The 26,312-nt window shown below is 36.4% G+C and overlaps 3 protein-coding genes across 15 annotated transcripts in view; 2 read left to right on the top strand and 1 right to left on the bottom strand.

Annotated features, from left to right (window-relative positions):
- KNTC1 (kinetochore associated 1) overlaps window positions 1-25,496 on the top strand; it is a 45,759-nt gene extending 20,263 nt beyond the window's left edge. For 2 of the 11 annotated variants that reach the window (XM_035890437.1, XM_035890443.1), the window contains 32 exons: window positions 502-674; window positions 868-965; window positions 1,914-2,055; window positions 2,977-3,033; window positions 3,528-3,691; window positions 4,233-4,337; window positions 5,163-5,291; window positions 6,015-6,131; window positions 6,530-6,639; window positions 6,873-7,083; window positions 7,787-7,876; window positions 8,224-8,395; window positions 8,829-8,887; window positions 9,030-9,244; window positions 9,710-9,785; window positions 10,736-10,946; window positions 11,058-11,167; window positions 11,761-11,852; window positions 12,233-12,311; window positions 12,997-13,115; window positions 13,983-14,118; window positions 14,682-14,777; window positions 15,791-15,847; window positions 16,293-16,347; window positions 16,445-16,508; window positions 17,567-17,696; window positions 18,762-18,851; window positions 19,372-19,517; window positions 20,387-20,474; window positions 20,739-20,884; window positions 21,387-21,507; window positions 24,394-25,496. In XM_035890437.1, coding sequence (XP_035746330.1) covers window positions 502-674; window positions 868-965; window positions 1,914-2,055; window positions 2,977-3,033; window positions 3,528-3,691; window positions 4,233-4,337; window positions 5,163-5,291; window positions 6,015-6,131; window positions 6,530-6,639; window positions 6,873-7,083; window positions 7,787-7,876; window positions 8,224-8,395; window positions 8,829-8,887; window positions 9,030-9,244; window positions 9,710-9,785; window positions 10,736-10,946; window positions 11,058-11,167; window positions 11,761-11,852; window positions 12,233-12,311; window positions 12,997-13,115; window positions 13,983-14,118; window positions 14,682-14,777; window positions 15,791-15,847; window positions 16,293-16,347; window positions 16,445-16,508; window positions 17,567-17,696; window positions 18,762-18,851; window positions 19,372-19,517; window positions 20,387-20,474; window positions 20,739-20,744 — 3,397 coding nt within the window. In that variant the 3' untranslated portion in view covers window positions 20,745-20,884; window positions 21,387-21,507; window positions 24,394-25,496. Of the gene's footprint in view, window positions 1-501; window positions 675-867; window positions 966-1,913; window positions 2,056-2,976; window positions 3,034-3,527; window positions 3,692-4,232; window positions 4,338-5,162; window positions 5,292-6,014; window positions 6,132-6,529; window positions 6,640-6,872; window positions 7,084-7,786; window positions 7,877-8,223; window positions 8,396-8,828; window positions 8,888-9,029; window positions 9,245-9,709; window positions 9,786-10,735; window positions 10,947-11,057; window positions 11,172-11,760; window positions 11,853-12,232; window positions 12,312-12,996; window positions 13,116-13,982; window positions 14,119-14,681; window positions 14,778-15,790; window positions 15,848-16,292; window positions 16,348-16,444; window positions 16,509-17,566; window positions 17,697-18,761; window positions 18,852-19,371; window positions 19,518-20,386; window positions 20,475-20,738; window positions 21,291-21,386; window positions 21,509-24,393 lie in introns of those variants that run through there. The other 9 variants (XM_035890442.1, XM_035890439.1, XM_035890438.1 and 6 more) reach the window with 9 other exon arrangements.
- Window positions 22,273-26,306, bottom strand: VPS29 (VPS29 retromer complex component). 2 transcript variants are annotated; one of them, XM_035890453.1, is made up of 4 exons: window positions 26,087-26,306; window positions 23,701-23,892; window positions 23,017-23,252; window positions 22,273-22,715 (listed from the first exon to the last, which is right to left on the bottom strand). In XM_035890453.1, exons 1-4 carry the CDS (start codon window positions 26,219-26,221, stop codon window positions 22,598-22,600), a joined length of 681 nt encoding a protein of 226 aa, XP_035746346.1. In that variant the 5' UTR covers window positions 26,222-26,306; the 3' UTR covers window positions 22,273-22,597. The 2 variants fall into 2 exon arrangements, with proteins under 2 accessions (XP_035746346.1, XP_035746347.1); XM_035890454.1 differs by lacking the exon at window positions 26,087-26,306 and adding an exon at window positions 25,887-26,048.
- The window catches only part of RAD9B (RAD9 checkpoint clamp component B), a 14,992-nt gene continuing 13,759 nt past the window's right edge, over window positions 25,080-26,312 (top strand). For both annotated transcript variants that reach the window (XM_035890448.1, XM_035890449.1), the window contains exon 1: window positions 25,080-25,109. The gene's annotated coding sequence lies outside the window, so the exon portion shown is untranslated. The remainder of the gene's footprint in view (window positions 25,110-26,312) is intronic.

Here is a 26,312-nt window from a genome sequence, read left to right as displayed (position 1 = left end):
TTAAGTTGTCTCTGAAAATTGCTATTGGTTTTTGCCATAACATGATTGCTAAACAAAAATATTCCCTACGGTTTTATAGTGAGAGATAAGTAAGGCACAGTATTAAATAACCATTACGAGAGCTTCTCGGCTTACACAGGTAGAAGAAAACTGTTGTACCCTGACTACACATACTACGTCATGGTCTCTAGGTGGTCTCTGCCTTGTGCTTAGGTTGTCAGATAATTTAAACTTACTACCGCCTCCCCCCCAAAAGACAGGAGATGAAAATGTTAAGTACATTTCTTATTATTGACATGTTCTGTGCGCTTTGGTACATATCTCTAAGGTAAGCTCCACTGTATATTTTCACTTCAGTCACAGAAGTTTTAATTGCAGTAAGTAATATAGGTGAAATAAGTAAAAGATAATTACATAGTTAGAACAGAATGTGGCCTTAGGTAAAAGCCCTAAGGACTACTTTTTTTTTATTTTTAACATAATTTTTTTTTTTCTAAATAGGGAGTCCTATGAAAATCACTGTAATGAAGAAACAGGGAAGCTGCTGTTTTCAGCATGTCAAAGGCTTTGTCATATGTTGGGAGCTGATGTTCCAATGATCACTCCTAAAGATATGAATCTTCCAGCAGTTATTTATGAAATGGCTTGCCAAGCAGCCACAGTATGTAGCCCAGGTAATTACTATTATCGTTTATATGTGTTCATGTTGGGAATCCAACTTTCCAAATAATATTTAATAAACATGAAAACAAAGTTAATTTCCATATATGCCTCTGTAAAAATAAGTGCTGCAAAAAATTGTTTCCTTTTAATAGGACATAGCAAACTTCCATTCATAGTATACTAATAATATTAATATTTTTACAGATTTGCTATTAGATTCTCTGGAACTATGTAAATATACTTTGGCTGCCAAGGAAATTTACAGACAGTGCCAAATAGAAAACTATGGATTTACAGCAAAGGTATTTTCTGCTAACTTAAATATATTTTTTTAATCCATGTAATGACTGAGTAATGTTCATTGTGCATATATTTTTTTCTCCAATTTCTCCAGCAATATTTAATCAGTTTATTTAAAAAGCAAACAACAACAAAACCCCACACAGCTCTACAAATAAAATTTTCTCTGAATATATGTGTACTTCAGTGTAAAGAGTAAACCAATTTGAGTACTAAAAGCAGTGCAGCTGTGGCACAAGCACAAGTAGCATTCTCCACTTACCTTTAAGTATAATAAACCCTGCTAACGTGACTGAAAATATTAGTGATTTTATTGAGTATCTGCTGCCAGGACTGCTAGAGAGCATTGAGAGCTGACTTTTAAAAAGGTTGTTGGTTTGTTATTTTAAATAGGTAAAATATGGCAGGGAGTGTTTGATTTTTAAATGCATGCATTATGTGAAGACTTTCCCAACAGTTTTGTAAAACTTTAAGATGGATCAAGTTCTTGAATAGCATCTTTGTTCTTTGTTCAGGTCAAGCAGCGCTTTAGGCTACTTGAAATGAATGGGCTCTTACAGTTTGAGTGGAATAGATCGAAGTGGCTAGGCAAGCATATTTATGCACTGACTGTTATTTCTCTAAAAAATGATTCATTTGGAAAATGTTTGCTTATAATATTTGGCCAAGAATGTTTGTGAAAGCCTCTATTAAATTAATTAAGAATCCATTTTGGCAGTACAACTAAATAACTGCAACATTAAAGAGAAATGTGGCCACTCTAAGTCGGAAATGTGTTTAATGCTACTGGCCATTTAACAAAAAGTAGCAGAGTAGAATCCATTTTCAATTAGAAGATCATGTTCTATTCCTGTATTCAAAAACTGGAACCTCTTGCAACACTTACTTTGTTAGTAGTCATATTAGTTGCTGTTCTTATTGTGTGTACTTCTGACAATGTTCTCATTTAGACAACATCTTTTGGAGGAGATAAAGATCCTTATGAAGAGTGGACTTACGATGACTTTTTTAATGAAGATGGGATAGTTCTTGATCCACAGATAGCTCTTCCAGTTGCATATGAAACTATTTCTTCTCTTCTGCCTGTTTGTGGTAAACTTGCTTTCCTGAACATTGAGTCAATATATAATGTGTGTTTCATATTGATTTTTATCTAGCAATATAAGTAATTCAGCACATCTGTGGAAATTATCACCTCAAATCTCAATTAGACAAGCTCATGGAGGAAATATCCATTGGGGGAGGCTATAGAATGTAAAGATTACTTTGGTCTGAATCTGAATGACAAATCCCCGAAGACATGGAGAACGCTCTGCAGAAGTGTTACTATAAACTTACTCTGTTCTTATGATCTTCTCTAGACATCTTCTGGTAGCCACTAATGGAGACCAGATTTTATCAAGATTAATTTCAGCTTATTCTAAAATGATTGACCTTGTATTATATACCATCGTAGACACACAACTTTTTGAAAATCTCAAGTATTATAAACAGAACTCTACAACATTGTGGGTGCTGAAAAAAAAAGACACTTTCAGCTCTCTAAAAGCAGCACTGAATATATTAGAATTATTTCTTTTTAATACTTCTTGATGGAAATGCTTTCTTTCCTAATGTGTCATTAGTGTATTTAAAAGCATATAACTGCAAATACTGTTGCACAGTGCTAAATCTACCTATAAAGGATATGCTTATTTGATTGATTTGAATAGACATATTACCTTCACAGATGAAGTGTTTATGTTGACTGTCTTACCAAGACAAAGGGATTTGCACACACAATAGTTAGTGCAAACTGGTGGTTTGTATTCCTTTGAGCATTTGAAAAGATATTCCCCCTATAAAATAACTTCTGATTAGGCACAGTGAAAAATAGCAGTCCTGGCTCTTAGAGTTCATGTGCCTTTATTTTATGTACTGTCCCTGAAGTATAATATTTCTAAGGTGCTTTCAGGCTTCATAGTGTTGCTGAGATCATGGCACACTGCTGACGTGTATTTGTCTGTCTTTCAGAGAACAAGCTGTATCCTTTGGACTCTACAAGCCTGGCAAACTGCACATTTGTTAAAGGTATCATGATGGCAGATTCACCACACTAAAAGTATAAACCAGACCACTAGAAAACAGGGACGCAGGCACGACTAACTCATAGTTTTTTAAATAGGTGCCTAGATGTTCCACTTAAAGCCATATTTTCGGGGGATAGCTTGGTTCAGCCCAGAGGACACCAGTTTGGATGGTAATTGCTACCATTCAGCCATGTGATTTTGGGCATGTTTTCAAAGCCTGTATTTCAGTACAAAAGTTCTACTACTATGAGCTAGGATCCATTACAGCCTTTTGAAGGAGATGACCAACTTCTGGTTTTTGAACTAAAATGCAAGTCTGTATTAAATTAAAAGCCCTGAAAATGTAAGGTTTCAAAGGGAGCTAAGGCTGATCTTGTGTCATAAATTTAATGAATAAATTTAATGAAATTTAATATATTAATTCCAAGAACAATATGCTTAATATAAATATACTAATTATTTTCTGGGGTTGTTTGTTTTCAAAATACATCACAGGACAGAACCTTCTACTCCCAGCTAGAACTCCCATCTGTGCAGTGCTACAGAACCTCATGGAGTGCAGTCAGTGCGAGTTAGCTTTGCGGCTAATAGTCTGTTCATTTGGATCCTGTCTTCAGCATGGCATATCAAATAACATGGATTTGTCCCTGAGTGAAAAGGTATGGCAAGGACATGCTGAATTTTGCCAAGAGTAAGTCTTAGAAGTATACTAACTATTAGCAAGTTTAGAATAGTTCTGCAAGAATTTGATAGATATGGGAGAGGCTATCACCATGACCTTTTAAAAATTACTACTGCTTGATGAGACATTGAGTCATTTTGTAAAAGGAGCTAGTAGTTTATTCCCTATTTCTCATGGTCCTCTGTTTCTCTTTGCAAAGTATGTTCAGAACTAAACTTCTGGTCTCTGCAGGGAGGCCAGGAATAAAATGAATGTTAATAATGGTTTATTATGTTTTTTCACATTGTTTTATCATTAGTTAGTGTGGGAAAAGTCACAAGTAGAATTTTCAAGAAACACTCCTCAGTTCAAAAGCACTGGGAAACAGAAATCCTAGAAGACATCTTTATAAGACCTTAAATAAATCTGAAGATACAATTACTATAGTACCTCCTATTATGCTATAAATGACAAGAGAAATTGAAGGCTTAGGGGTTTTTTTTAACAGCATGCTGTCTTTTTTTTTTTTTTTTTAATAGCTACATGATGGCAATATGCTAGCTGAAACTAAAAGCTTTCTCATTGCTATGAAACAGAAGTGTACTTCATTAATTGTGACCACTATCATGACCTTACTACACAAGGTAAGAATGCTCTGAAAAGGGCAAGAGTGAGCTCCTTTCTTCTGCCCTATCAAGAAAGGGGCTACCCTTCCTATTGCAGAAGCCCATTCTGAAATTGTCCTATGGCCAAACACCACAAAACCCACACATTTGGGAAAAATCACATGCTTTGGAAAACCATAGAGAAGGTGAAGGGGTTGGGTTCCACAGCCTCATGTCTCAATACCAGAATGGGGCAAGGGTGGGCTGGATGGCCTGACAGCATTGGCCTCTGCGGTTCCAGCTGCCTCGCTCCCTACCAGAGCTGGAGCCTTTGAACAGACACCACCACGTTGGCAGCCCCGGGTGGTAGCCCTGGTGTACTTGAGCCGCTTACGGACTATGGCTCTTTGATTGTACACTAGTTACTCTCCCTGAAAATTTATGTATAATTGGAGCTTCATCTTTGTGGGATCCTTTAAGGACTCTTAAATTACAATAATGGCCTTTATGATCTGTAGGTATTCTCTACTGCATTTTCAATCCTGGTTTCATTTTAGATTTGTAGGCTGCTTCTAGTTGTGGGGAGGTTTTAAAAAAAGCTACCTGCAAAACCTGCAATATACCATCTTCTAAAGCAGTTTAGACCAAGGGAAGTTACTTTTGGACTGACTTCAGTATATTTAGATTTTAACTGTCTTACCTGAAAAGCCTTTTTATTCTTTTCCCCCCCCCCCCTCTAATTTAAAGGCCCAATATACCTCTAAATTACAGAGCACTTTTTATGTATTATACTTTGTATAAAGAGACCTATTAAAATACATTCCTAAAGTTTATAACTTTTTTTTTTTCTCCCCTAAAACACAGGTGTTCAACTGTCGTCTCATAGACCAGAACCTAGCATTGGGTTATTGCACAATTTTGCCCAAGGAAGATATGTTCAATAAGCTGTGGGATGTCATAAACAATACGTGGCAAAATTACAGAAAAGTTTTGGTAAATTCACAAGGCAATGTATTTCATCAGCCAATAGAGAATGTTAGAGTTCCTTTTAAAAAGACGTCAGCAATATTGTATGGAAGTGCAATAGTTTGCCATTGTTAAGGGCCCAGCTGTTTGAACAAGTTCCTCATTTAGGAGGCCACTGAGAGAGAAGCTTCCCCTCTTTACCACAGCATAGAATTATGCACAGGCAGTTGCTGTGAATAGTTATCGTGATGTAAGTCCAAGTATTAGGTTACCTCATCATGACTTATTCCAAAGCTCGAAATGGTTTATTTTGGGTCCCACCATATTTATACCTATATTATATTCTGGAGAAATTGTTCTCTGACAGCAGTTGGCAAGAATGGAAGGAATAAATAAATATATCTATTAAAATATAATGGCAGATGGGAAGTAAAGCATAACAAAGAAATGGGGAGGGAGAGTGACATAAACTTGGAGAAAAGATGTCTAAAATATACCTTTTGTATTAGTTTCACTAGTACAATACTAAAAACATTTTTGAGAATGAAACTAATTTTTAAAGTAGCTTTGAACTGCCAACTCAGGAGGTGGGGTAATCCTGATACTACCTTTTGTGAGGTTTGTTTTCATTTTACACAGCTGTATGATCATCTGTGAATTGTTTTAAGTTCCTCTAAGGATTTAGACCTTAGGAGTCCCAATTTTCAGTTTTATTACACTTCTGTTCACTTCCCCTCTCACTCCTTTTAGGCAGTAGCTCTGGTTGGAGTACAGCTTGCTAACCAATGTGGTGAAGCAGAAGAAAAAAAAAAATTCCAAGAATTGGTTACTGATGCAGAATGGGGTATCCAACTTGGCAAATTTGGTGTAAGTCTGATTTTTTTTTTTTCTTTACTTATTTTAGAGTTTTATTAACTGATTAGATGTCAGTAAATTCTGAGCTGTACTGTGATTTTTAGACAGATTTCCCATTCCAATATAAGGAAAGTTGGGGGGTTGTTTTTAATTTTTTGTTCTGCTTGTCTGCTTAAATAAACCTCAGAAACTGACAAATGCAATAATTGAGGGTGCTATAAAAGAACTTGTAAGCGCTTAAGTATTATTTGGCACAGGGCATAGTAAGCAAATGCACTGCTTTTTCCTGCCCTGAAAATCTCTGAATTGAAACTAAAGAAAACATTAAAGGTTAACTATATAATGAATTAGTCTTGATATTGTCTGAAAGACATCTCTGGGAAGAAGATAAAATGTTTATTTATCTGCAGATTTCTTTTGAGACTGTATTTAGACAACCACCAATAAGGAAGAAGGAACTCCTAAGAACGCTGGTACAAAATCCAAAAGTAGACACAGATCTCATATTGAATTACTGCAGGTAATAACTGAAGCAAATCAATTGTGTTTAACTGTTGCTGTAATAATAACCATGCCTACTGAAAGCTATTTTAGTTTAAACAGATCCTAATTAATGTAATATGCAAATTGTTTGTTTGTTTTTAAAGTATTAATCAGAATATATACTGATCTCTGGTGAAGTTATTCATAAGGAAATAAGCACCTTGATGACACCAAAGGTCACAGACAAAATAATATTCTGTCCTCTTCTAGTACTTTCATGCTGGACAGTGATGCCGCACTGCAGCTTTGCATTGAAACACTTCTTCTCCAGAATGCTAATACAAATCACGTTGAACATGACTCTGCAGAATACAGTGAGAAGCAACCTCATTCCACGTTGTTAGCTAGAGCACTAGAAATAATTCCTCTTCTGAAAAGCACAAAAGACCTGATCACTAGCCTCAGTGGAATACTGTACAAGGTAAAAAAAAAAACAAAAAAAACCCCAAAAAAACAAAAAACCCCCCACAAAACAAAAAAACCAACACATCAAAACAAGCAAAAAGAATCCCTGAAGTATGCACCTAGTTTCAATGTCACTTGAATGACAGATTAATAATACCACAGAAATTTGAAAAGACTTTTTTCCAATTTTGCTAAAGAATGTAAAAGTTAAGTTTCATTTTTCTACTTCTTTAGAACAAATATAATAGAACAACGTATCTAATTTTCTTTAAAGGCAGGTAGAGTCTTTCTTCCTCACTTCCTTTAAAAAACAACCAGAAAATAATAAAACAAAAAGGGCAGTTCTAAAAATCATAGCACACTGGAAATATTTCAAAGTGCTACATTAAAAATAGATACAGGCAAAAAAAATTATATCTTTGGGGTTCTTATTTGGTTGGGTTTTCGGGGTTTTTTTAGGCTTGGGGAGGTGGTTTTGTTGGGGGTTTTTTTGGTTTTTCTTTTCATCATTTCCTGTTTGGGCTTTCTGCAGTATCCTGACAATTTTTTTAGGATTTAGGACTAAAACAAAAGACTTCCACTTCATAGAGAAGTCTGTCTTATACTGTTTCTTCAGTGTCAGGTCAATAGAGTTGGTATTAAAACTGGAAAAATCAGTTGTATGTTTTTACAAAAACAATCATATAAGATGTTATAAAATAGATTGTTATTTTGAACAGCTTGATCCTTATGACTATGAAACTATTGAAATTGTCCTGAAAGTGATACAAAATGCTGATGAAAAGAACACCAGTATCCAGCTGAATCAGGTACGTCCAAATATGTTGCTGTTACCTTGCTAATGGCATCTGTATTGTTTTGTCTATTTATTAGTGTAGTTATTCAAAGGTCTGCTGAAATTAACTGAATGAGTCTATCCACACTGGTCTCATTCAGAAAATAGCATTCAACGAATAGTGATCTCTAGGCTGTTTCTTAGCAGTGCCCCGTAGCAGGGGTAAAAACTCTATAGAGAGATGTACCAACTCTTCCAAAAATACATAGGTCTTCAGGACTTAGGCATGCTTACTGGGGGAGCAGGGAGAAATATAGTCATCTTGGGGCTTTTTTCCTTACTTTTTGTTTTTCTTATTTTTCTTTTTTTTTTCCCCCATAGGCTTTGAGCCTCCTCAAACATTTGGAATCTTATAAAAGAATTTCTCCACCTGTAGACCTAGAACACCAATATGTTTTAGAACATGTGATTCCCTTATCTCCAGCTGCTCAAACCAGACTGCCTTTTCATCTGATATTCTTCAGAACTGCACAATGTTTCTGGAACATTATATGTAGGTTCAGTATTTTTTATGGCTAGATATATGTATGATTCCATTTCTCTGCTGTCTGTGAACTTTAAAGTTCTATAGTATGTACTTTATATTAATTGTATTTCTTTATTAATGCAGTTTTCATCCCAAGTACTTCTGAAAGCACCTCCCAAATTGCTCCCAAATTGCTACTGGTGAGGTAATTGGCTTTCAATGGAGCTATGACAATATATACAATGCAGAATTCTGTCCTCAAATTCTTTTCTTAGAACCTCTCAAAGAGCAAACTAATCCACGTATCCCACTTCCCAGGCCAGCATGGATAATTAAAATTATATTCTTTCTCTCCCAATGGAGGACTGCATCTAACAGTAAACTGGAAGTGCTTAATTTCATAGAGAAAGCTGCAAGTGGACTGTGATACCATCCTAGACAGCTCTCTTTTTCCTTTCAGCTGCAGAGCTCAGTGAGGAATCCTTTCCAACACTTCTGTTGATTTCCAAACTAATGAAGGTAAAGTAGCATCTTGAAAGGATTTATTTCAAAATTATTCTTTTTCCCACACACAAAAAAGAGCTTTCGTCTTTCTTTTGCATGCTTTTGGCCTCACTATAGAACTTCTGACAACTCTTAATCTACTTTAATGTTTTTCTAGGTTTCACTGGATACCTTACACATGTCTGCAGCTCGACATGTCTTTGAAAAAAGATTGAAACCAAAAATATTTGAAATGAGAAACACTGGATATACATCAGTTGTTAACAAGGAAACAACTAAAACTGTGCAGACGATTCAGTCGTATCTGCTGTCAATAATTAATCCAGAGTGGGCTGTAGCTATTGCTCACAAGATTGCACAAGAATTTCCAACTTCTTTAATCGGTTTGTCAAAGCATTCATTTCAAATCTATCCTGCCTTGCAAAAAACAAGCCTCATTTACTGCTACCTGAAGACCCAGTGATATGTTAGTAGGAAGTAGGCTAGAACAACAGTCATTTTATAACACAGCATCACTATTAAATCCTTTTTTTTTTCTCTTTTTAAACCATGCTGTCTTGCTTGATGTTTCTGCATGTTCGTACCATCTTCAGAGAAGTTTTCCACCAAAAGCAAATATTTCAGCCAAATTTAAGCTAGCTTTTCTTATTATCTGAATCCAAATAGATAGTAGTGGTTTTTGTTCTTTATGTACAAGAGCTTACCTAATATTTAGAATAGCTTCTAGATTTTAAAAAAAATTCTTTGAAATACAATGGATATTCTGTATACTGCGGAAAGGATTAATGAAAACTTACTTCATTTACTTCCTTTCCCTCCCCTTTTCTTCTTTAAAAAAGGTCCTGACCAGATTCAGGCATTGAAATTCTGTCTCTATCTAGCTGAGAAATGGCTAAAGAATACTACAGCTAAGGTAACGATAAACTGCTTGCAAAACTGTTGTTTTACAGTGAGGTACTTATGTTAGTGTTTTGTCTTTTGGGGTTTTGGATAGTGGTGTGTAAATTGTACCTTAACCAACCCTGGTATGGGAAGTACTTTCTTTTGGGGAAGTGACTGTGTAAGTGACCCCTCAGAAGAGCCCTCTCTGTCCAGTAATATTCTCCTGTTTGCAACCTAGCAAAAATTAGGCTTACAGTTCTTAGAGATCGGACAAAAAAATATACAGTTTTAAGGAAGAATAATTTGTTCTTTCTTCTGTTGTGTGCATTTTTCTAGCTGCAGGAGAACGAGTTGGAATTTGTTCCAGCTGTTAGATCAATAGCATTATTAGCTTTTGCTTTGAGTTCCAAGACTCTTTAGCTATTTGTAGTAGTATACATACAGGAAGTCTGCTTTGACTTGATTCTCCGGCTCATTTTTTTACATGATTGGTAGGGAGACATGAGTAAGAGTCTCCCCCTTGCTTATAAATATCAAATTTGCCATGGAGTTGTTGAGACACAATGAACACTAAATAGTTCTCTGATACTTAGTCACATCTTTGAAGAGAATTGTGCCAAAATTAAACTGTAATTCTAGGAGCCAAGGTTTAATATTAAACCTTTTTTCTTTTCCATCTTACCTCAAAATGTCTTAATGTTACATATGGGTGCATGTGGTACATATTTTATTTGGCTTTTTCACAACATGCCTTTGTTTACAATTTTTTTTTTTCAAAATATGTTTTCTTGCTAAAGCAGCATGGTTAATACCATCTGTTTACAGGAAAAATACCTGTAGATGCAGGTATGGGGATGCATCTGAAGAACAGATCTTGCTACCCAGTTCACTGTTTTAGACCGTAAACAGTTAAGATGATTTTTCTAGTGCTTTTGAGTAAAAGGAGGTTGTTTTATGTAAAACTCTGGTGTTTTGCTAAAGGATGATTCACATGAAAAAGCCAAAGTCCTACAGAAGAAATTATTTATGCAGTATAAGCGATCAGCAACAGAAAATGTTCTAATAACACACAACTTGAACACTGGAGAGCATTTAAAGTCTATTGGGAAACCAGCAAATCTTATCATTTTACTATATGAACACCACAGTATAGACCAAAGAATCCAAAATCCAACTGGCAGAGATTATCCAGGTGAGTATCCATAATATAGTTTTAAAGGAAAAAAAAAAAAAAAGTTATTTTAAAAATGCTAAGCAAGGTAATAATAGTTTGTAAATACATTGTCTCTACGTATTTATGTAGATATCCATATGGCAGCTAAGGAGATAGCTGAAATCAACAATTTGGATATGAACAAAATTTGGGATAAACTGCTGGATAAATGGCTGTGTCCAAGTATACTGCCCTCAGAAGTAAGTCATCACTGGAGATTTGGTTTTAGAGAAAGAAGACCAATTACATAAAATATGTATATTTTTATCACTTGTTCAAAAGACTAAGATTATTTTTCACAATTTGCCTTTAGTAATCATGCATCTATGTAAGATGCATCTGAATTCAGAGTACTAACAATTTAAATACCTTTCTAATATTGTTGCACACCATTGTCTCTAGCAAGAATAATTTAAAATGTTTCCCCTTCGCTCTGTATAGAGATTAAAATCTTATCTTTGGTGCTGCAGTAAAGTTGCATAGCCAGCCTAAAGGAGTTGTAAATACATTGGCCTCATCAAACACTGATTCTAGAATCAGAAAGAGAATGAATCCTCTCCTGTTGCAACTTGGCTAACAGAGAGTTAATTGCTGCTGGGTGAGAAAGGACAGGGAGCAGGCATTGCCTGGGAATACCCAGTAGCAGGCTGAGGAATGGTGTTGGCTGCCAAGCACACAGTTAAATAAAGGACTGATGAAACCAGGATTCCTTTCCTTGGCTGCATTAGCAGGGGTGCCCAGCTTTTAAGACAGGGTTTAAGCAAGAATATGACCCAGTTATTTACCCAAACAGTTTGGAAAACTCTCACAACTAGATTTTCATGTCTTTTTAAAGAAAACTCGAGAAATCTTTGGAGATGTACAGGAAGATGAAGAACTCCGAAGGTATGTGTGTTGTCTCACGTATAATATGGCAAATTGTTGCTAACTTGCAAGTGTAACTATACCTGGCTTTTTCAAGAAACCTAGCAATATCTGCGATTTAGAAATCACTGTTGTGTTCTTATTTTCACTTTCTGGTGACATCAATTTTGAATCATCAAATACTTATTTATGCAGTGAAATGCCATTTGCAATACCTTGCAGGTGTAAGTGCCTGCTTAAGAGTAGCTATTTGGAGGTTTTCTCCTCGTTTTCCATATCCTTGGAGTCTCTTATCCTTATTCTTTTTGACAGGAAAATATATTTACATTTGAAGGAATATTGATGCATTGTATTTCAATAGCTATGCTGTACTTGTATTAAAAACAAATGCATTTTTGCAGAGTTATATATCTTCTTCAGTCACGTCCAATGGATTATAGTTCAAGAATGCTTTTTGCAATTACAACATCTGCCACATCTGTAAGTTTCTAAATTTTTGGTTTAGCTTGCTATTTACGAAATTTTTACCTCTTATTGAAATCAAGCGTTGTCTGCTTAACTGTACGGGTTTCAACTTAAGGCCTTTGTATCTGTGCTTTGGATAGTTTATATATCCATATGATCTCTGTGTTTCTCCCCTCCCTGCCTTTGGAGTAAAACTGTGGTATTCATGCAATTTTGCTATTGACTGCCAAGAGTAGCCCTTGAACTCTGGGTTTTCTAAATTTATTGTATATTATCTGAAAATAACTTGATTAAACATTTCCTAGAATGTGCTTTAAGCTAGTGTAGTACATTGGCTCACTTTGAGTGGAATTAAAGCAGAGTGGTGAAATTATTTTAGCAGAACCTTAACCTTCAGTCTTTCACACTTGCTAAATGTATTTGTGATACTATAGATCACATATTTTTCTTGCCTGCATTAATAGTCTTAAATCTAGAAAACCACCTGGTTTAACAGTGTTCTTTGAAGTTGACAAATATTTCAGCTGGTTATTATAAAAGCTGAATGTGAACCAGTCTGTTACTTAGCATATATTTCCACAAAATTAATAAATAATAAAAAAAAATTAGGAATGATCACACTAGACATATATAACTTCCTTTCTAGTTGTCCAGCCAATTGTTGTGACTTTTCCCTGTGTTGTTTTTCCCCTGCTCTTAGCCGATTGGCGTTACTCAGTTGACATTTGCTCACAGGAGCAGAGCACTTAAATGTCTGCTCTATCTGGCAGATACCAACACTGTGGAATCACTCTTCAAGAAACCCATTGAGAAAGTAAAGTAAGATGATTTTTCTTTAAGGTATTCCTTAATAATGATGGGGTTTTTTTGGTCTTTAACAGCCATTGGGAAGAAATATATGATATTTGGAGATTTGTTTTTTACTAATCTGTTTTTTTGATATAACAATCTATTTCTGAAGAGCATAACGAGATCTTTTAACTTGACTGTCATGCCATCCAGTACATCACAATCCTAATTTGTAAACCTGAAAGCACTATGACATTATTTGGAAAATACTTCATTCCATTTTTCATAGATTGCAGTTACATCTCTAGTAACTGAAGCATTTTCTCCTACCCATACATATAGTACTCTGTTCATTAGAGTTCAGAACTGGTCATCTTGCATAGACATAGTCCTCTGTAAGAGTAAGGAACCAAAATCCCAGCAGAATAATGTTGTTTCTCTGAAAATAGCTGTAGAACTTCCTTAGAAGAAATCTAGAATAGAATTTCTATGCCGGTAATCTGGAATTAGGGCCTTTTTAATGGAAAGTGATGTTTTCAGTGTACGTCATGCCAAATAGCTACATATAGGTTTCTGTAAATATGCACTCTCTGTGTATGAATGAAATTTTAGTTCTAAGAGTTACAGTAACTGGTTTATCTCTAAAGATGATCCAAGCCATCCATAATTCAGGTGAACGAGGTTTCCCTAAGCAATTACCAGGAAGTTTTTTGCTTCATTAAGATCTCCTTCATAAGTATGGTCTATGTTATTTTTTCCTTTTTTTTTTTTTTTTTTTATTTTTAAGCAATGGAACAACACTTTTCCGATATTATCCTGAGCTTGATTATGAGAGTTATAATATAATAATCACTGTAAATATAATTAACTCCTGTTGGGGGGGGGACTTTTTTACAGGTATTTTCTAAAATGCTGCGTTTATCTGGCAGAGTTTGAAATCTTGAATATCCCATATACTTATGAATCATTTCATAAGAGTCCTAAAGAAGGAATGATTAAAGGGCTATGGAAAAATCACAGCCATGAACCCACGGTATGATTTTTAAATCCTTGGTCATTTTCTGTTTGTTTGTTACAGATTGTGTGAAATGTACACCTTTCTACATAGCACATCACTTCTAAAGATGTTTTTCCAATGTACTCTGCCCCATTCATACACCACTCATGATATGCTACTCATAATTCTATTTAAAAATACTAACAAATATGCAGTTACCCCAAAGACTTCTCTTTCAGAGTCACCAAAAAAAAACCCCCAACAAACCGTTGATGAGCTGACTACTGCCCATCACTCATTGATTCCTTAGTACTTGCCCACCTTTGTGTACCCATTGCCTCTCATTGTCTGGGAAACAAGATCTTTGGTGCAGAAGCCTGTTTTTTTGGGGGGTGGTGTGTGTTTGGTTTTTTAAGTTGCTTGGACTCATACATATTACTTTAATATGAATTAAATATTAACAGGTATATACCTTAGAATAGCTGTAGAGTTAAGGGTCCCAGTAATGCTGTAAAAATCTATAATTATGCTGGCAAGCAGTAAAGGTTTGAAGATCATGAATGCATATTAAAATACAATGTGTCCTTGTTCTCCCTTAGGCTGTTAGGCTGGTGACAGAACTGAGTCTGGAATATAAAGTATACGATTCCCAACTGTGGAATGGCCTACTACAGAAGCTCCTTGGTTTCAATATGGTAAGGAATTTTTAAGCATGAAGCTCTGTAGTGAGGCTTTTTTATCTCAATTCCTAAAGAACGTGATAGATACATGAACTGTAAACTTGCTGTGAACAATTTATAATTTACATGGTTACTCTGGGCTCTTAAATACTGAACTGATGAAGCTTTGAGGAATTTGTATTTTAGCAGTACTGCTTAAGAATTAATTGTTCTAGTTATATTTTTTAAAGGCACAAAGCCTTTCAAATGGCAAGAGTAAATCCTATGATAATAGATTGAAAAATTTCTTCATGTTAAGTGGTTGAGTCCCCATCCCTGGAGGTATTTAAAAGATGGGTAGATGAGGTGCTTAGGGACAGGGTTTAGCAGTGGGATGGCAGGGTTAGGTTAATGGTTGGACTTGATGATCTTAAAGGTCTTTTCCAACATAAACGATTCTATGATCCTGCAATTTTACAACATAATATGCACATTTGTGTGTGCGAATATATACACACACACAAACTGTGCATATATGTATATACATATACACACATACAAAAATATTACCCCTAAAATGTATTTATTATGATAATAATCCTGATTTTTATCATTCAGAATCTTAATTACCTCTGATTGCCCAACTTTGTATAATGTTGCTATGGCTTAAGGAGGTAACAGATGTACCTGGCCATGTGGTTATATCAGAAGCAGGTATTGAACCTAGTTTTAATCTAACGAGATATAGGTACTAATAGCAAAGAAGTTGGGATCATAAACTGTTTAGCACCAGTTGTATTAAGACTACTGGAATTCTTGGGTGGTTACTGAGACAACATATGCTACTACTGCTTGTGATAATTTAATTTCCTAAACTATAAATCATATTTCCATATGCATCAGTTACTCCTCCCAAAGACACAGAGGGACCTTGAGGAACTGTAAGTTTGCGTCCTGCAGACAAGACAAGAAGCATAACGCAGTTCTGTAGATTATTGCCAAGTCTTCAAAAACACTGTGGCATTTTAAAGGTTTTTTTTTTTTTTCAGATTCAATATCTAAGAAGAGTTTTGACAGCAATTACTGGGATTCATTCATTATGGGAGGTAAGCAAATATTCTGTGACTCCTGATCTTTTTCTTCACTTAACCATTTAGCATCCTATTTTGCATGTGTGAATGGCAGCCATCTATGCCATGAAGCGTGATGCATGGAAAGATATTGAATTATTTTTATGACAATGCAACATGCAGATAAATATAATTATTAATCACTGAAACAGCATATTTTGTACTTGTGGTTCCATCAGTAAACACTTACTTGGAGCGGTTTGTAACGTTGGACAGAATAATTTTACTATAAGTCAAAATACAACTACATCTTAGACTACGAGGTGAGGAAAGCAATGTTAGGGAATAATTTATCCAGGGTAAAAAGAAAATAAAATTTACAGGCTTCTTCCCCTACAGTGCGTCAGGATATCTGTGTGTCTGTGTTTACAAGTACACTTAGCTACAACTGTGTTTGGCTTTAAAACTTTGTTGTCAACAGATTCCCAACTTCAGTCGAGCTTGGCGAAGTGTAGTTCTGTCACCATTTCTCACAGGTAGGGTTGTTACTTGTTATCATGTTTGTATAGTAACTCGGTTTTGTATAGTAACTTAGTTATATATTTACTTTATGATGTTTTCTTTATTTCTTAGCTTCATGTCCACCAAGTCCTAAACAGTTAGAGGAATGTTGTGAGTGTTTTGTGATTCTGCTCAAGTAAGTAGATAGTGCACCCACATTTGTATTAGTTTGAGTGGGAATATCCGTTTGTAATTTCTCATCCAACAGCCTGCCCTGGAACATGCAAAGGACCTCTGAAAACTGGGGAACCTGAGGCATGAGGAAGAACCTTTTGCCTCTTGTGGGAAGGACAGGATCAGGGCATGTACCCAAACAGAAATTCTGTGCTTGCCCGGAGACTGACAGCATGTGCTGTAACTCAGTACCTTGGCTGTTTAAACTGTCCTGGGAGCTGCTCTCTGAATTGGGGCTCAGAATCAGCCTCACACACTGCTGAAAAGCGATTTATTTGCCCAGTCACTACCCTCATGAGGGGTATCTGTTCCTGTCCTGACATTTTTAAAGGACTCATGGTCAACCCTAAAAGTCCAGTTAGTATTTTTCTTAGCCCAAAATACAGCGCATTTCCTAAAACATTAGCACAGCGTACAAGAGAGAAAGAATTCATTTTCCTACAAAGAATAAATCAGACATGACAAAAATCTAACAGCTGCACATCTATAAACACAGTTAACCTATGGTATTAATATTCCAAAACACTGTATGCGTAAACCAGTTTTTCATTGCCTTTACAATGTATAAAAAGCACAATGAATCATTATCTTATTCACCACAATGCTCTGACTTGCCCAAGAGAACAACCAGAGCCTAGAGACCCTGACTTGAACCAAAAGTTAATCGGGAAATGCTGGAAAGGGATCCAGCTGAAGTTGGCTACCCTACTGTGCATACACATATGTACCAAAGCATTACTCTGGGCAGTTGGCCAACACTTCCCCTCAAAACAGGGCCTTGGGTATTGAGAAAGAGAAACTGGAGTTGGTTTTTTTTTTTTCCCAAGCTAGAAAATCATCATGCATTTGTGTTCTGTGAAACTTCAACTCTCATAGCTTGGCCATTTCTGAAAATAAGATGAGGTAAAAATGTATTGTTCTATCTGACTTAAAAATCTCAGTGAAGTTTTGTCGACAGTACTAAGCCATCCAGTTCTACATATCATAGCTGAGAACTTCGCTCCTAATCTTATTCTGAAGGTGTCCTGTTCTGGCTGACTTGGATGTCATTGGAATAGCTAAGCAATATGCACAGTTGGACCTTCCAGCTTTTGCTTTGGGGTGCCTGTTGCTGATTCCTCAGTCTGAGAAGCGAGAGCAGCAAATTCAGGTAAATCATAAGTTTGGCATTCTGTCTGTGCAAGGGAAACGTCTTTAAGCATGTTACGTTCAGCACATAAGTTTGGCATTCTGTCTGTGCAAGGGAAACTGCTGAACATAACATGCTTAAAGACGAGACTGTGAAAGGTGGTAACCTATAATCCCATCTTGTTTAAATATGTCACTGCTGACAGCTGGTTGGCATTTCCCACCCACAAAGGCTATTGCCCTGAATTCATCCTTCTGAAAGGGATCATGTGAACGCTTCCGCTTTTTTTTTTCCCCTTCTAAAAAAAGCAAAGCCAGCTAGCTTCAAGTGATCCTCAGCAGCTTTGTCATATGACTTTGCCTTTTGAGGATTTGGAGATATCTTATGGGATCCCAGCCATAAAACCCAACAAAACCCAAGCCATAGCCATATACCTGCTAGAACAGTGTGAAGTTCTGGTAACATATACAACTGCCGAGAAGCTACCAGTGGGCTAGCTTCACAGTAGATTGTAAGGAAACTACGGAATCCTACTTTGGAAAAGTGTTGAGTTGAAAGCTCCTAACTTCTTAGAAAGATGCTTGATATGCATCACAAGTTCTGATGTAAACCTTTTGCCTTAAAGCTACATCTTGCTATTCGTGTATCCGGACAGCTTCCTTTCTCTTCGCATTTGTTTCCATTAATTTGTGCTCTGCATTGCTCTCCCAGATAAAGCATTGTAGGCTGTTCCCATACCTGTCATAAGCAAACTGGCACTGGTAAAGGCATCTTAAATTCTTAAGACTTCCAGTCATTAAAGCTCAAGAAGATTTGTCCCAAATTACAGCATTAGTGTAAGACAGACATGTAGTCTGCTGGCAATTAGTCAAAAAAAAAATCTAGAACATCTACAGCAATAAAGAAAATACCCTTTGATAGTTAAAAGCAATGAGTACTTCTCTTTCAAACTGCACTTGATACTTTCATGTTTGTACCTAGAATTTCCAAATATTGTTCCTGAATAAATCAAATGCTTGCTCTGAAGGGAGTGTTTCTACTTTAATAATTCCCAGAATATTAATGTTTTTAACTTATTTTTGTAAGGGTTTCTTATCTACATGCAACACAGAGACTGTACTGCAACAAATAGATGAACACATGAACACGGGAGAAGTAGTGGCATTTGCTTCTCAGGTAAATAAATAAAATTTACTTCACTTGCCTTTGACTTTTTTTGATAGGTAAGTGTACACAGAACCTTTTCTCCTCTCTCTCCTGATAGTTGCAAGCATTAGTTGACATAATGCACACTTCTAAAATATAGCAACACTTGCAGGGATTTTTGCATTTTTATTGATGTTATGCAACCGCAAAGCTTCCTGTAGATATGCACCGTGCTGCGTTACAGGCTGCCCCCATTTGTAGGGGGGCATTGTTTGCAGCAGTATGACTCGTTCTAAATAGACGTTTTAAGCAGAAAGGCCAAAGGGCTTATGAAACTGTACTCTCTCTTGCCTTGGGCTACCTTCCTAAGGCCAAGTTTCTTAACTCATTCCCCTACCCAAATCTGAGATTAGTCTTCCTAAAATCTGCCATTTCACAGCACTAAATTTAAAAAAAAATCCTGCTCTATGGGACTCCTTTTCATTCAAAAGCAAATTTGTTAATGGTTAAAATATTAATACTTTTTCCTTACTAAAACTTAAATCTACAGATCAGATCTTTGGTTTTGGACAGCATCATAAATGAGAAGCTATATGAAAAATTCTTGAAAACTAAGTATTTTCCACTGCTGAAGCAACAACTGATGAATACTCACCGAATGGAAGAACTGGTGGATTATTTTGCCAAAAAGAACCGGTAAGTTAATAAAACAGGTGATGCACAACTGATAGCAATTACAGAAATTAAATCTCTCCTTTATTTGAAGCCGTGGAGATTTTCTAGTGCTTAGTCTCCAAGAATTTTTGAAGTATTGCTAAGTTAAATAACAAAATAAAATAAAAATCTCACCTGACTACTTTGCATACTTAGGACAGAGTTTTACAGCATCATTCAAGCCAAAGTAACAGCTTACTGAGCCTGGACTGGCAGGCAGATCAAATGCAGTTAAAATAGCAGAAGTAACCTGACTGAAAAAGCAAACACTTTTGCTTTGAATCACTTCACCATACCTTCAGATGAATTCAGCTTAGTTGCATCACGGAGTCACAGCTTCTGCAATGAGAACACTCTGAAAAAAATAAATGAACTGCCTGTACTGAAGACTTAGGAATTAGTGGGTTGGCTGCTAAGTTTTCCAAGGTTAGAAACACCTCTCGTGTTCCACTTAAATAAAGCAAAGGGTGTTGTCACTGAACCTACTGCAGGGCAGTTCTCAATCAGTGACTAAGCACTTAGGCTCATTGTGCACAGCTGCAAACCTTCATTTTAGACCCCAAATACTCAGTATTGCAAGTTGCTTTGTTACCATTTATCCTGCAGTCAAAATGGGACAGGAACCAATTAATAACTGTTTTAAATTCTAGTATAGATTGGTTTTATTAACAGCCACAGGTTAAATGCTAGGCTTGTCATGGCTTGCGTTCCTCTACTGGAAAATGAGGGGGCCTATGAGACTTCAAAAATGTGGGGTCGTACCTCATTTTTGTACTTCAGTGTGTATCGTCTAAATTGGCTTTTTAGAGAACTTGTTGACAAACTTGTTGATAAACTTCTGCCTCCTACAGCATCGATGATGCAACAGCCCTAATTCAAGAATATCAAGAGAAATGTGGAAATCCTACTCTGGTAGACATAGCATCATCTGATCTGAAGGTAAAACAAACCACCTTTGTACCTCACACAATATTTGCTGCTTTTTCTTCTAAACTAAGACTTTCACATAAGTTTTAGCAAAAATACGTTCGCCAATTTATTATAGTAAAATATATTGTATATAATAATCCCTTTATTAACTCCAATTAATTTTTCTTGAACCAAATCTGTGCCATGCTAAGCTTTGTTTTCAAATACTTTCACAGGTCTTGGATTATATCCGGTTTTCCTAAGCACTATTAATATTTTTCTTTTACCTTCCAGATGTAACTGAATGGACCAGAGGAGACCCCTATACTAGAACTGGCATTGAGAAGATCTTGATTTATCGAGATCTTGATTTACCCTTTTCTTTTCTCCCTCTACTGGCAAGATGAGGGCCATGCATTGAGAACACTTGCACTGGGCAGGTGAACATTAAACTAAAACCTCAATGCTCTTTTACCAAAAGCTACCCCAAGCTTTCCACACTTACTTTTTTTTTTTCCAACTGTTTTAGGCTGTTTCTTCTCCACACTCTATCCCCATTGAAACAGTTGAGATTTACAGCAGACTTTCCTGTTTCTATTCAACAGTAATGGTCATATTTTAGGAAGGACTGAAGTTTATTTCCTTTACTTCTGTATTTCTCCATGTTTAAGTCTGCTGTCAGGATCGCTCTAAGATTTCATTCACACAAACATAACCTTGAATAACTGTGATAAACTTTTTTTAAAACTGTAAGTGGTGTACTTCATGTAAAATAAACTTTGTAATTTTAACTACAGTGAGCACAAATAAACTGACTTACCTATCAATTTTGGCCTTACAGTATTCTATAAACCTTTTTTAATGATGAAGTTGTCAGTAAATTCATGTTCCACTCAGTCACTAACGTTCCTTGAATAACATTTGCCAAGTTTTTCTTTTCAGCTTTGTTATTTCTGCACGGCTGCAGCAGGATAAAGCCACAGGCACATGTTTCACAGCATGAAGCAGCAGTTAGCCCAAGGTTCCTGAGACACGAGGTGGAAACGCTTGGTCTTTTTCTAAGGTAAATCAGGTTTATCTTGAATAGAAGTTATCTTGTCAGCTTATGACACAGAAATAAGGGTTCTAGCTAATGGAAAACCATTAGTTTAACTCAAACCTTCCCGACAAATACTGTACAGCTTTTTGCACAGATACTGCACTGGAAAAAGTCCTAATAGACAGGCCACCATTCTAACAAGAAAGAGGCCACCATTCTCAATATTCTTCTGTGGAAGACAAAAGATAAAACTCTGGTTTTATTGGGGAAGTTACCAGTTATGAGGAAGGGGAGCTGTTAAAATACATTCAGTTCCCTGCAGTCATAAGAAGAGGACAGCCAAAAGGTCTGGTCTTCTTGAACAAGCAGTGGTTTTAGTCTTCAGCAGTAGCATGAGTGCCATAGGGAATTGCATTATTTAAAACCTCTGTTCATGGAGCGAAGTGCATACACATGTTGTGTCAGATACAAGCCATAAAGAAAGAAAAGCCTCTCTTCACTGTTTATAGATTTGAGACCATCACTCAGTAAAGCATAGTGGTATTTGAAACTGCCTTGCTGATAAAAGGACTAAAGTTAAACTCTCTACAGTGAAATTACTACTGCGAGTTATGAGTTAATTGTAATACTTTCAGAATCTATCAATCCACTTTATTCTTTCAACTTAATCAGGAATGTTAAATTGAGAAAATTAAATATCACCTGGACTCTGAAGCAAACGTAACACGGCCCCAGAGCCCTCAATCTTTTTGTGCAAGCCCTTTACAACTATCCTTTCGAAGTAAGTCACCAAACCAGAGCATCAGGCATTTTACAAGCAACTACAACTGTTGCATTTTTTCCCAACAACAGTTCATAAAGCCGAGTCTTTCTATGAAGTGGAATTTATTACAACATTAAGGAACAGTATTTAAACAGTTATTTTAATGGAGTATTTTACAAATCAATTCATACAGAGAAAAGCAAACACAATGTTGTTTGAAAGTTATTACCAATAAGCTACATTGTTAAGCTGTTAGCGAGTAAGTGTAGTATTGTAAACTAGCAATCAAGTATTGTAGTAACTTGCAGTTCAGAATGAGATGGTAAAAATACCAGACAAGCAAATACATTTTTAAGACTTTTTGTACTCAATTCTTTCTACTTTCACATCATCTCCAATTAGTTGATAGACATACGTAACTACTGTAGAAGCCTGGATATCCATCAGCACAAATGAAGGAATGATGTTGCTGGAAAGAGAGGAAAAAAAATCATATTAATTGCACGTATATAGTCGCCTTAGCAATGTTTCACCACTAGTGAACAGAAATCAGTCTAAGAAAAATGGATATGAACGTTGTAAGCACAGCACATCCAATCTGAAGCTTTAAGGATTTCATTCTCCTCTGTTTCAGTCAAGGAGATTTAGCAGGTACCGCCAACCCTTCCTCTCCCCAACACTGAGAATATAAACACTTTGCAATAAGTTTTGTAGTTCAGTTTTGTTATCAAAAAGAAACGCCTCACCGGTTATTTCCAGACTTCACTTACTTCTCTAAGGCATGGTAAGCTCCTGTAGCTGATCCTGGATTGATATAGAACTTGTTTTCGTGTTCAAATGCCTCAAATTTGTGTGTATGTCCTGAAATTAGGATGTCCACATCAAACTGCCTTTGTAGCAGTGCCAGGCTGGCCATATCACCCCAAGGAATAACCTGGTGGCCATGAATCAGCCCGATTTTGAACTGTCCGACAGTTACAACTTTCTGTTCAGGATAATTCAGGTTCTAATAAAAAAATAAATTAAAAAACCAGATTAGATTTACAGCTTTATATCTGAAAATTTCTATGCAATGCCAAAAAGGGGGAAAGCTTATGGCAATATTCAATATAATTGGCCCTACCGCTACAAAATGACAGCTACAAAGCTGCTTTTATGAACACTGTGGAGAATGTGGCAGGATGCAAGGAACTTCAAAGATCTGACAACAGCAGGTCCTGGAGACATAGCCAGGTATGCAAATTACTTTCAGTCATACTGATGACTGAAGAGAACTTCCTGTGCAATTCACATTATTGATTGTAACCCCAGCTCTTTTGCACAGTTTTCTTTTCGCATGCTCTTAGTACTACATAACCTCAGCTTGCTCACTTTTATTTGAATTACAAATAACCCAAACGTTGCCTTTATGCAAAAGATGCACAAACCCCATCATTATCAACAGAGGACACTACCTCATCGAAGTCCCCTCTGACAACATGAACATCCCCAGCCAGAGTCTTGAGGTAGTCATAAGTGTCCTTGGTGCAGAGGTTTCCTGTGCAGAGGATGTGTTGGATCTTTCCTGGAACCAGCAGTTTTTTGAATTTGGCTGGGAGGCTGTTGCATCGATGCGGAATGTGAAGGTCTCCTAATACTAACACCAACTTATCAGGTGTCACGACAGGAAAGAAAGATCGTTACGGATACTTATTAAGACAAGAATCATTGGCAAACAGAAAGCATTGCAATGTTTTCTTCAGTTTTGCAACCCTGCGTGTAAAAGCTACTAAAATTACAAATGAAATGGTGATGGAATATTGCTATACTGAGGGAAAACAAGGGCCCTTACCAACATCAAACATTATCCAGAGGGGGGGGCCTTACAAACACAACAGTCTACAGAATTTTTGTGTTTATTTTCTTGCTGAAAGCCATTGCAAGGTATAGCAACAGAAATGTGCTATTACTTGATGTATTTTACACAAATTTGGGAACTAACATAAACTACCCCACTTATTTTTTTCTCCTTAAACATCAAAAAAAGAAGACATCTCTAGTACATGTTCTCAAGCTCAGACCTGGCTAAACTGTGGCCACTTCCCTTTAAAATTCTTCATCCAAGTTTCTTTCTACTTTAACTAACTTCTGTTTTCTTCCTTATTAAGGAGAAAAAAAAAAAAGGCAGCAAATTTGCAACACGTGTTAATAGCTGACCTGCTCAGAGTCCACATTGTTGGAACCTCTGAAGGACAAGATAAGACCGACAGTTTAAAAAAAAAAAACAAAGAAAAAAAAAACACCAAAGAAAACAAAACCCAACCCCAGGGCACTGCAGAGAAGACAAGCCAGACCACTGCACACAGCGGTTCCGTTACCGGTTCTGTATATTCATAGCTTCAGTACCACAGATGCAAGGAGAATGCAAATTTAATGGGGGCTTCAAAATTAAGGATTCAGATGAAGTAAGATCATAGTTTAATATCACAAGCTTTAAATTGGCAAATTAGGAATTATTAATGCTAGCAACACAGCAATAATTAATTAATTATGCAAAAAGGGCACAAAAAGCTCTAGGAAGCATGGGGTGTTATGCCACTACACTGGAGAGACACTGGATCTAGAGACAGTCATCCCCGTTAACTTGATCCTTTCACATGGAGCTATTCATCTTCAAACCATAATGCTTTGTTTGTAAGACAGTTCCAAAAATGACAGCCATCGAATGTGTTTCGAAAAGACACAGCCCACATATATATACATACACGTAAACAGTAGTAACTATGCTGAGAAATTTACCTTTTTTAATATTTGTTTTTTAAATTTTCAGGCCACGCAGCTATCTTCACGCTAACAGTCATCAAAAACCGCGGAGGGAACTTGGGTGGGTTTTTTGTTTGGGTTTTGGGTATTTTTTTGGATTAAGGAGGTCTCGGTGCCACGACCAAAGCCACGCATCTTTGGAGAACAGATGGTTGAAAGTATCGGTAAAGCAATATGAGAGGTTTTAAATCAATGAGCTACTAATTTGAAACTAACCCAGAAGGGAAAAAAAAAAAACCCACACCCACATTTTTGATGGTCTTTCAAGAGTGCCCAGTGAAAAATATCCTTGCTAACATCAGTCTAGAGATATACTCGGATGCAAGTGAAAAATGAGCAACAAGTGATTTTGATTACTAAGGTGGCAATAGATAAGATTCTCTTGATGACCCTCAAGGGATTCAGACATGCAATAAGAGTTATGTATTTAGTGTTTAATAAAATTATACCCCCACTTCAAACACATAACACCACTGAAGTCAGCAGAGTTTGTGCATTCAATGAAAACCACTTCCTTCGCTGACAAACCGTCAGGCCCCATATTTTCCCCCAAATCACATTCGAGCTCCTATTGATTAAAGGAAAGCTTGGCAAGCTACAATAACAAAACCAAATGAAAAGCATCGAAGTGTGTTTAATAATCACAGATATCTGCCACATAAAATAGTGGCAAAAAATGTTACAACATCTGGCTTTAACTAGGAATTTGGGTGCGATCTTGAGCGTGGTTTGAATGGCAGCCCCTAATTCCTATGCACCACCTGACAGTCGTATCATCTGGTAACATGAACAAGCCCTTACCACCGGTGTTAGCAACAGCCAAGAGGAGTAAACTTACTCTGTGCCCAGCCTTAGTGGAATGAAGAAGTTGATTGCAGACAGGGGGGAATGAAAAACAGGGTGAAACATGATCAATGTTAAACAAAAGAAAGCAACAGAAAAGAAAATATAGCCAAATGAATAGGCAAATCATAATTAATGAATTGTTGATGTTATGAAAGAAGCGTTGTTAGCAACAGCCAAGAGGAGTAAACTTACTCTGTGCCCAGCCTTAGTGGAATGAAGAAGTTGATTGCAGACAGGGGGGAATGAAAAACAGGGTGAAACATGATCAATGTTAAACAAAAGAAAGCAACAGAAAAGAAAATATAGCCAAATGAATAGGCAAATCATAATTAATGAATTGTTGATGTTATGAAAGAAGCGTTAAAAAAATAATAATAATTAAAAACCGGCTCCTGCGCGCAGCCCCGGCAGCTCTCCC

The sequence above is a fragment of the Egretta garzetta genome, unplaced genomic scaffold (assembly GCF_000687185.1).
Source record: "Egretta garzetta isolate BGI_Z169 unplaced genomic scaffold, ASM68718v1 scaffold343, whole genome shotgun sequence".
Lineage (NCBI taxonomy): Eukaryota > Metazoa > Chordata > Aves > Pelecaniformes > Ardeidae > Egretta > Egretta garzetta.
This window is presented reverse-complemented; position numbering and strand designations above follow the sequence as displayed.

Coding starts and splice junctions, on each gene's coding strand:
- VPS29 (XM_035890453.1), bottom strand. CDS start 26,221: ATGATTTGCCTATTCATTTGGCTATATTTTCTTTTCTGTTGCTTTCTT. Junction 23,893..26,086: donor CCACTAAGGCTGGGCACAGA/GTAAGTTTACTC, acceptor ACACCTGATAAG/TTGGTGTTAGTATTAGGAGA. Junction 23,253..23,700: donor TCAGAGGGGACTTCGATGAG/GTAGTGTCCTCT, acceptor TTTTTTTATTAG/AACCTGAATTATCCTGAACA.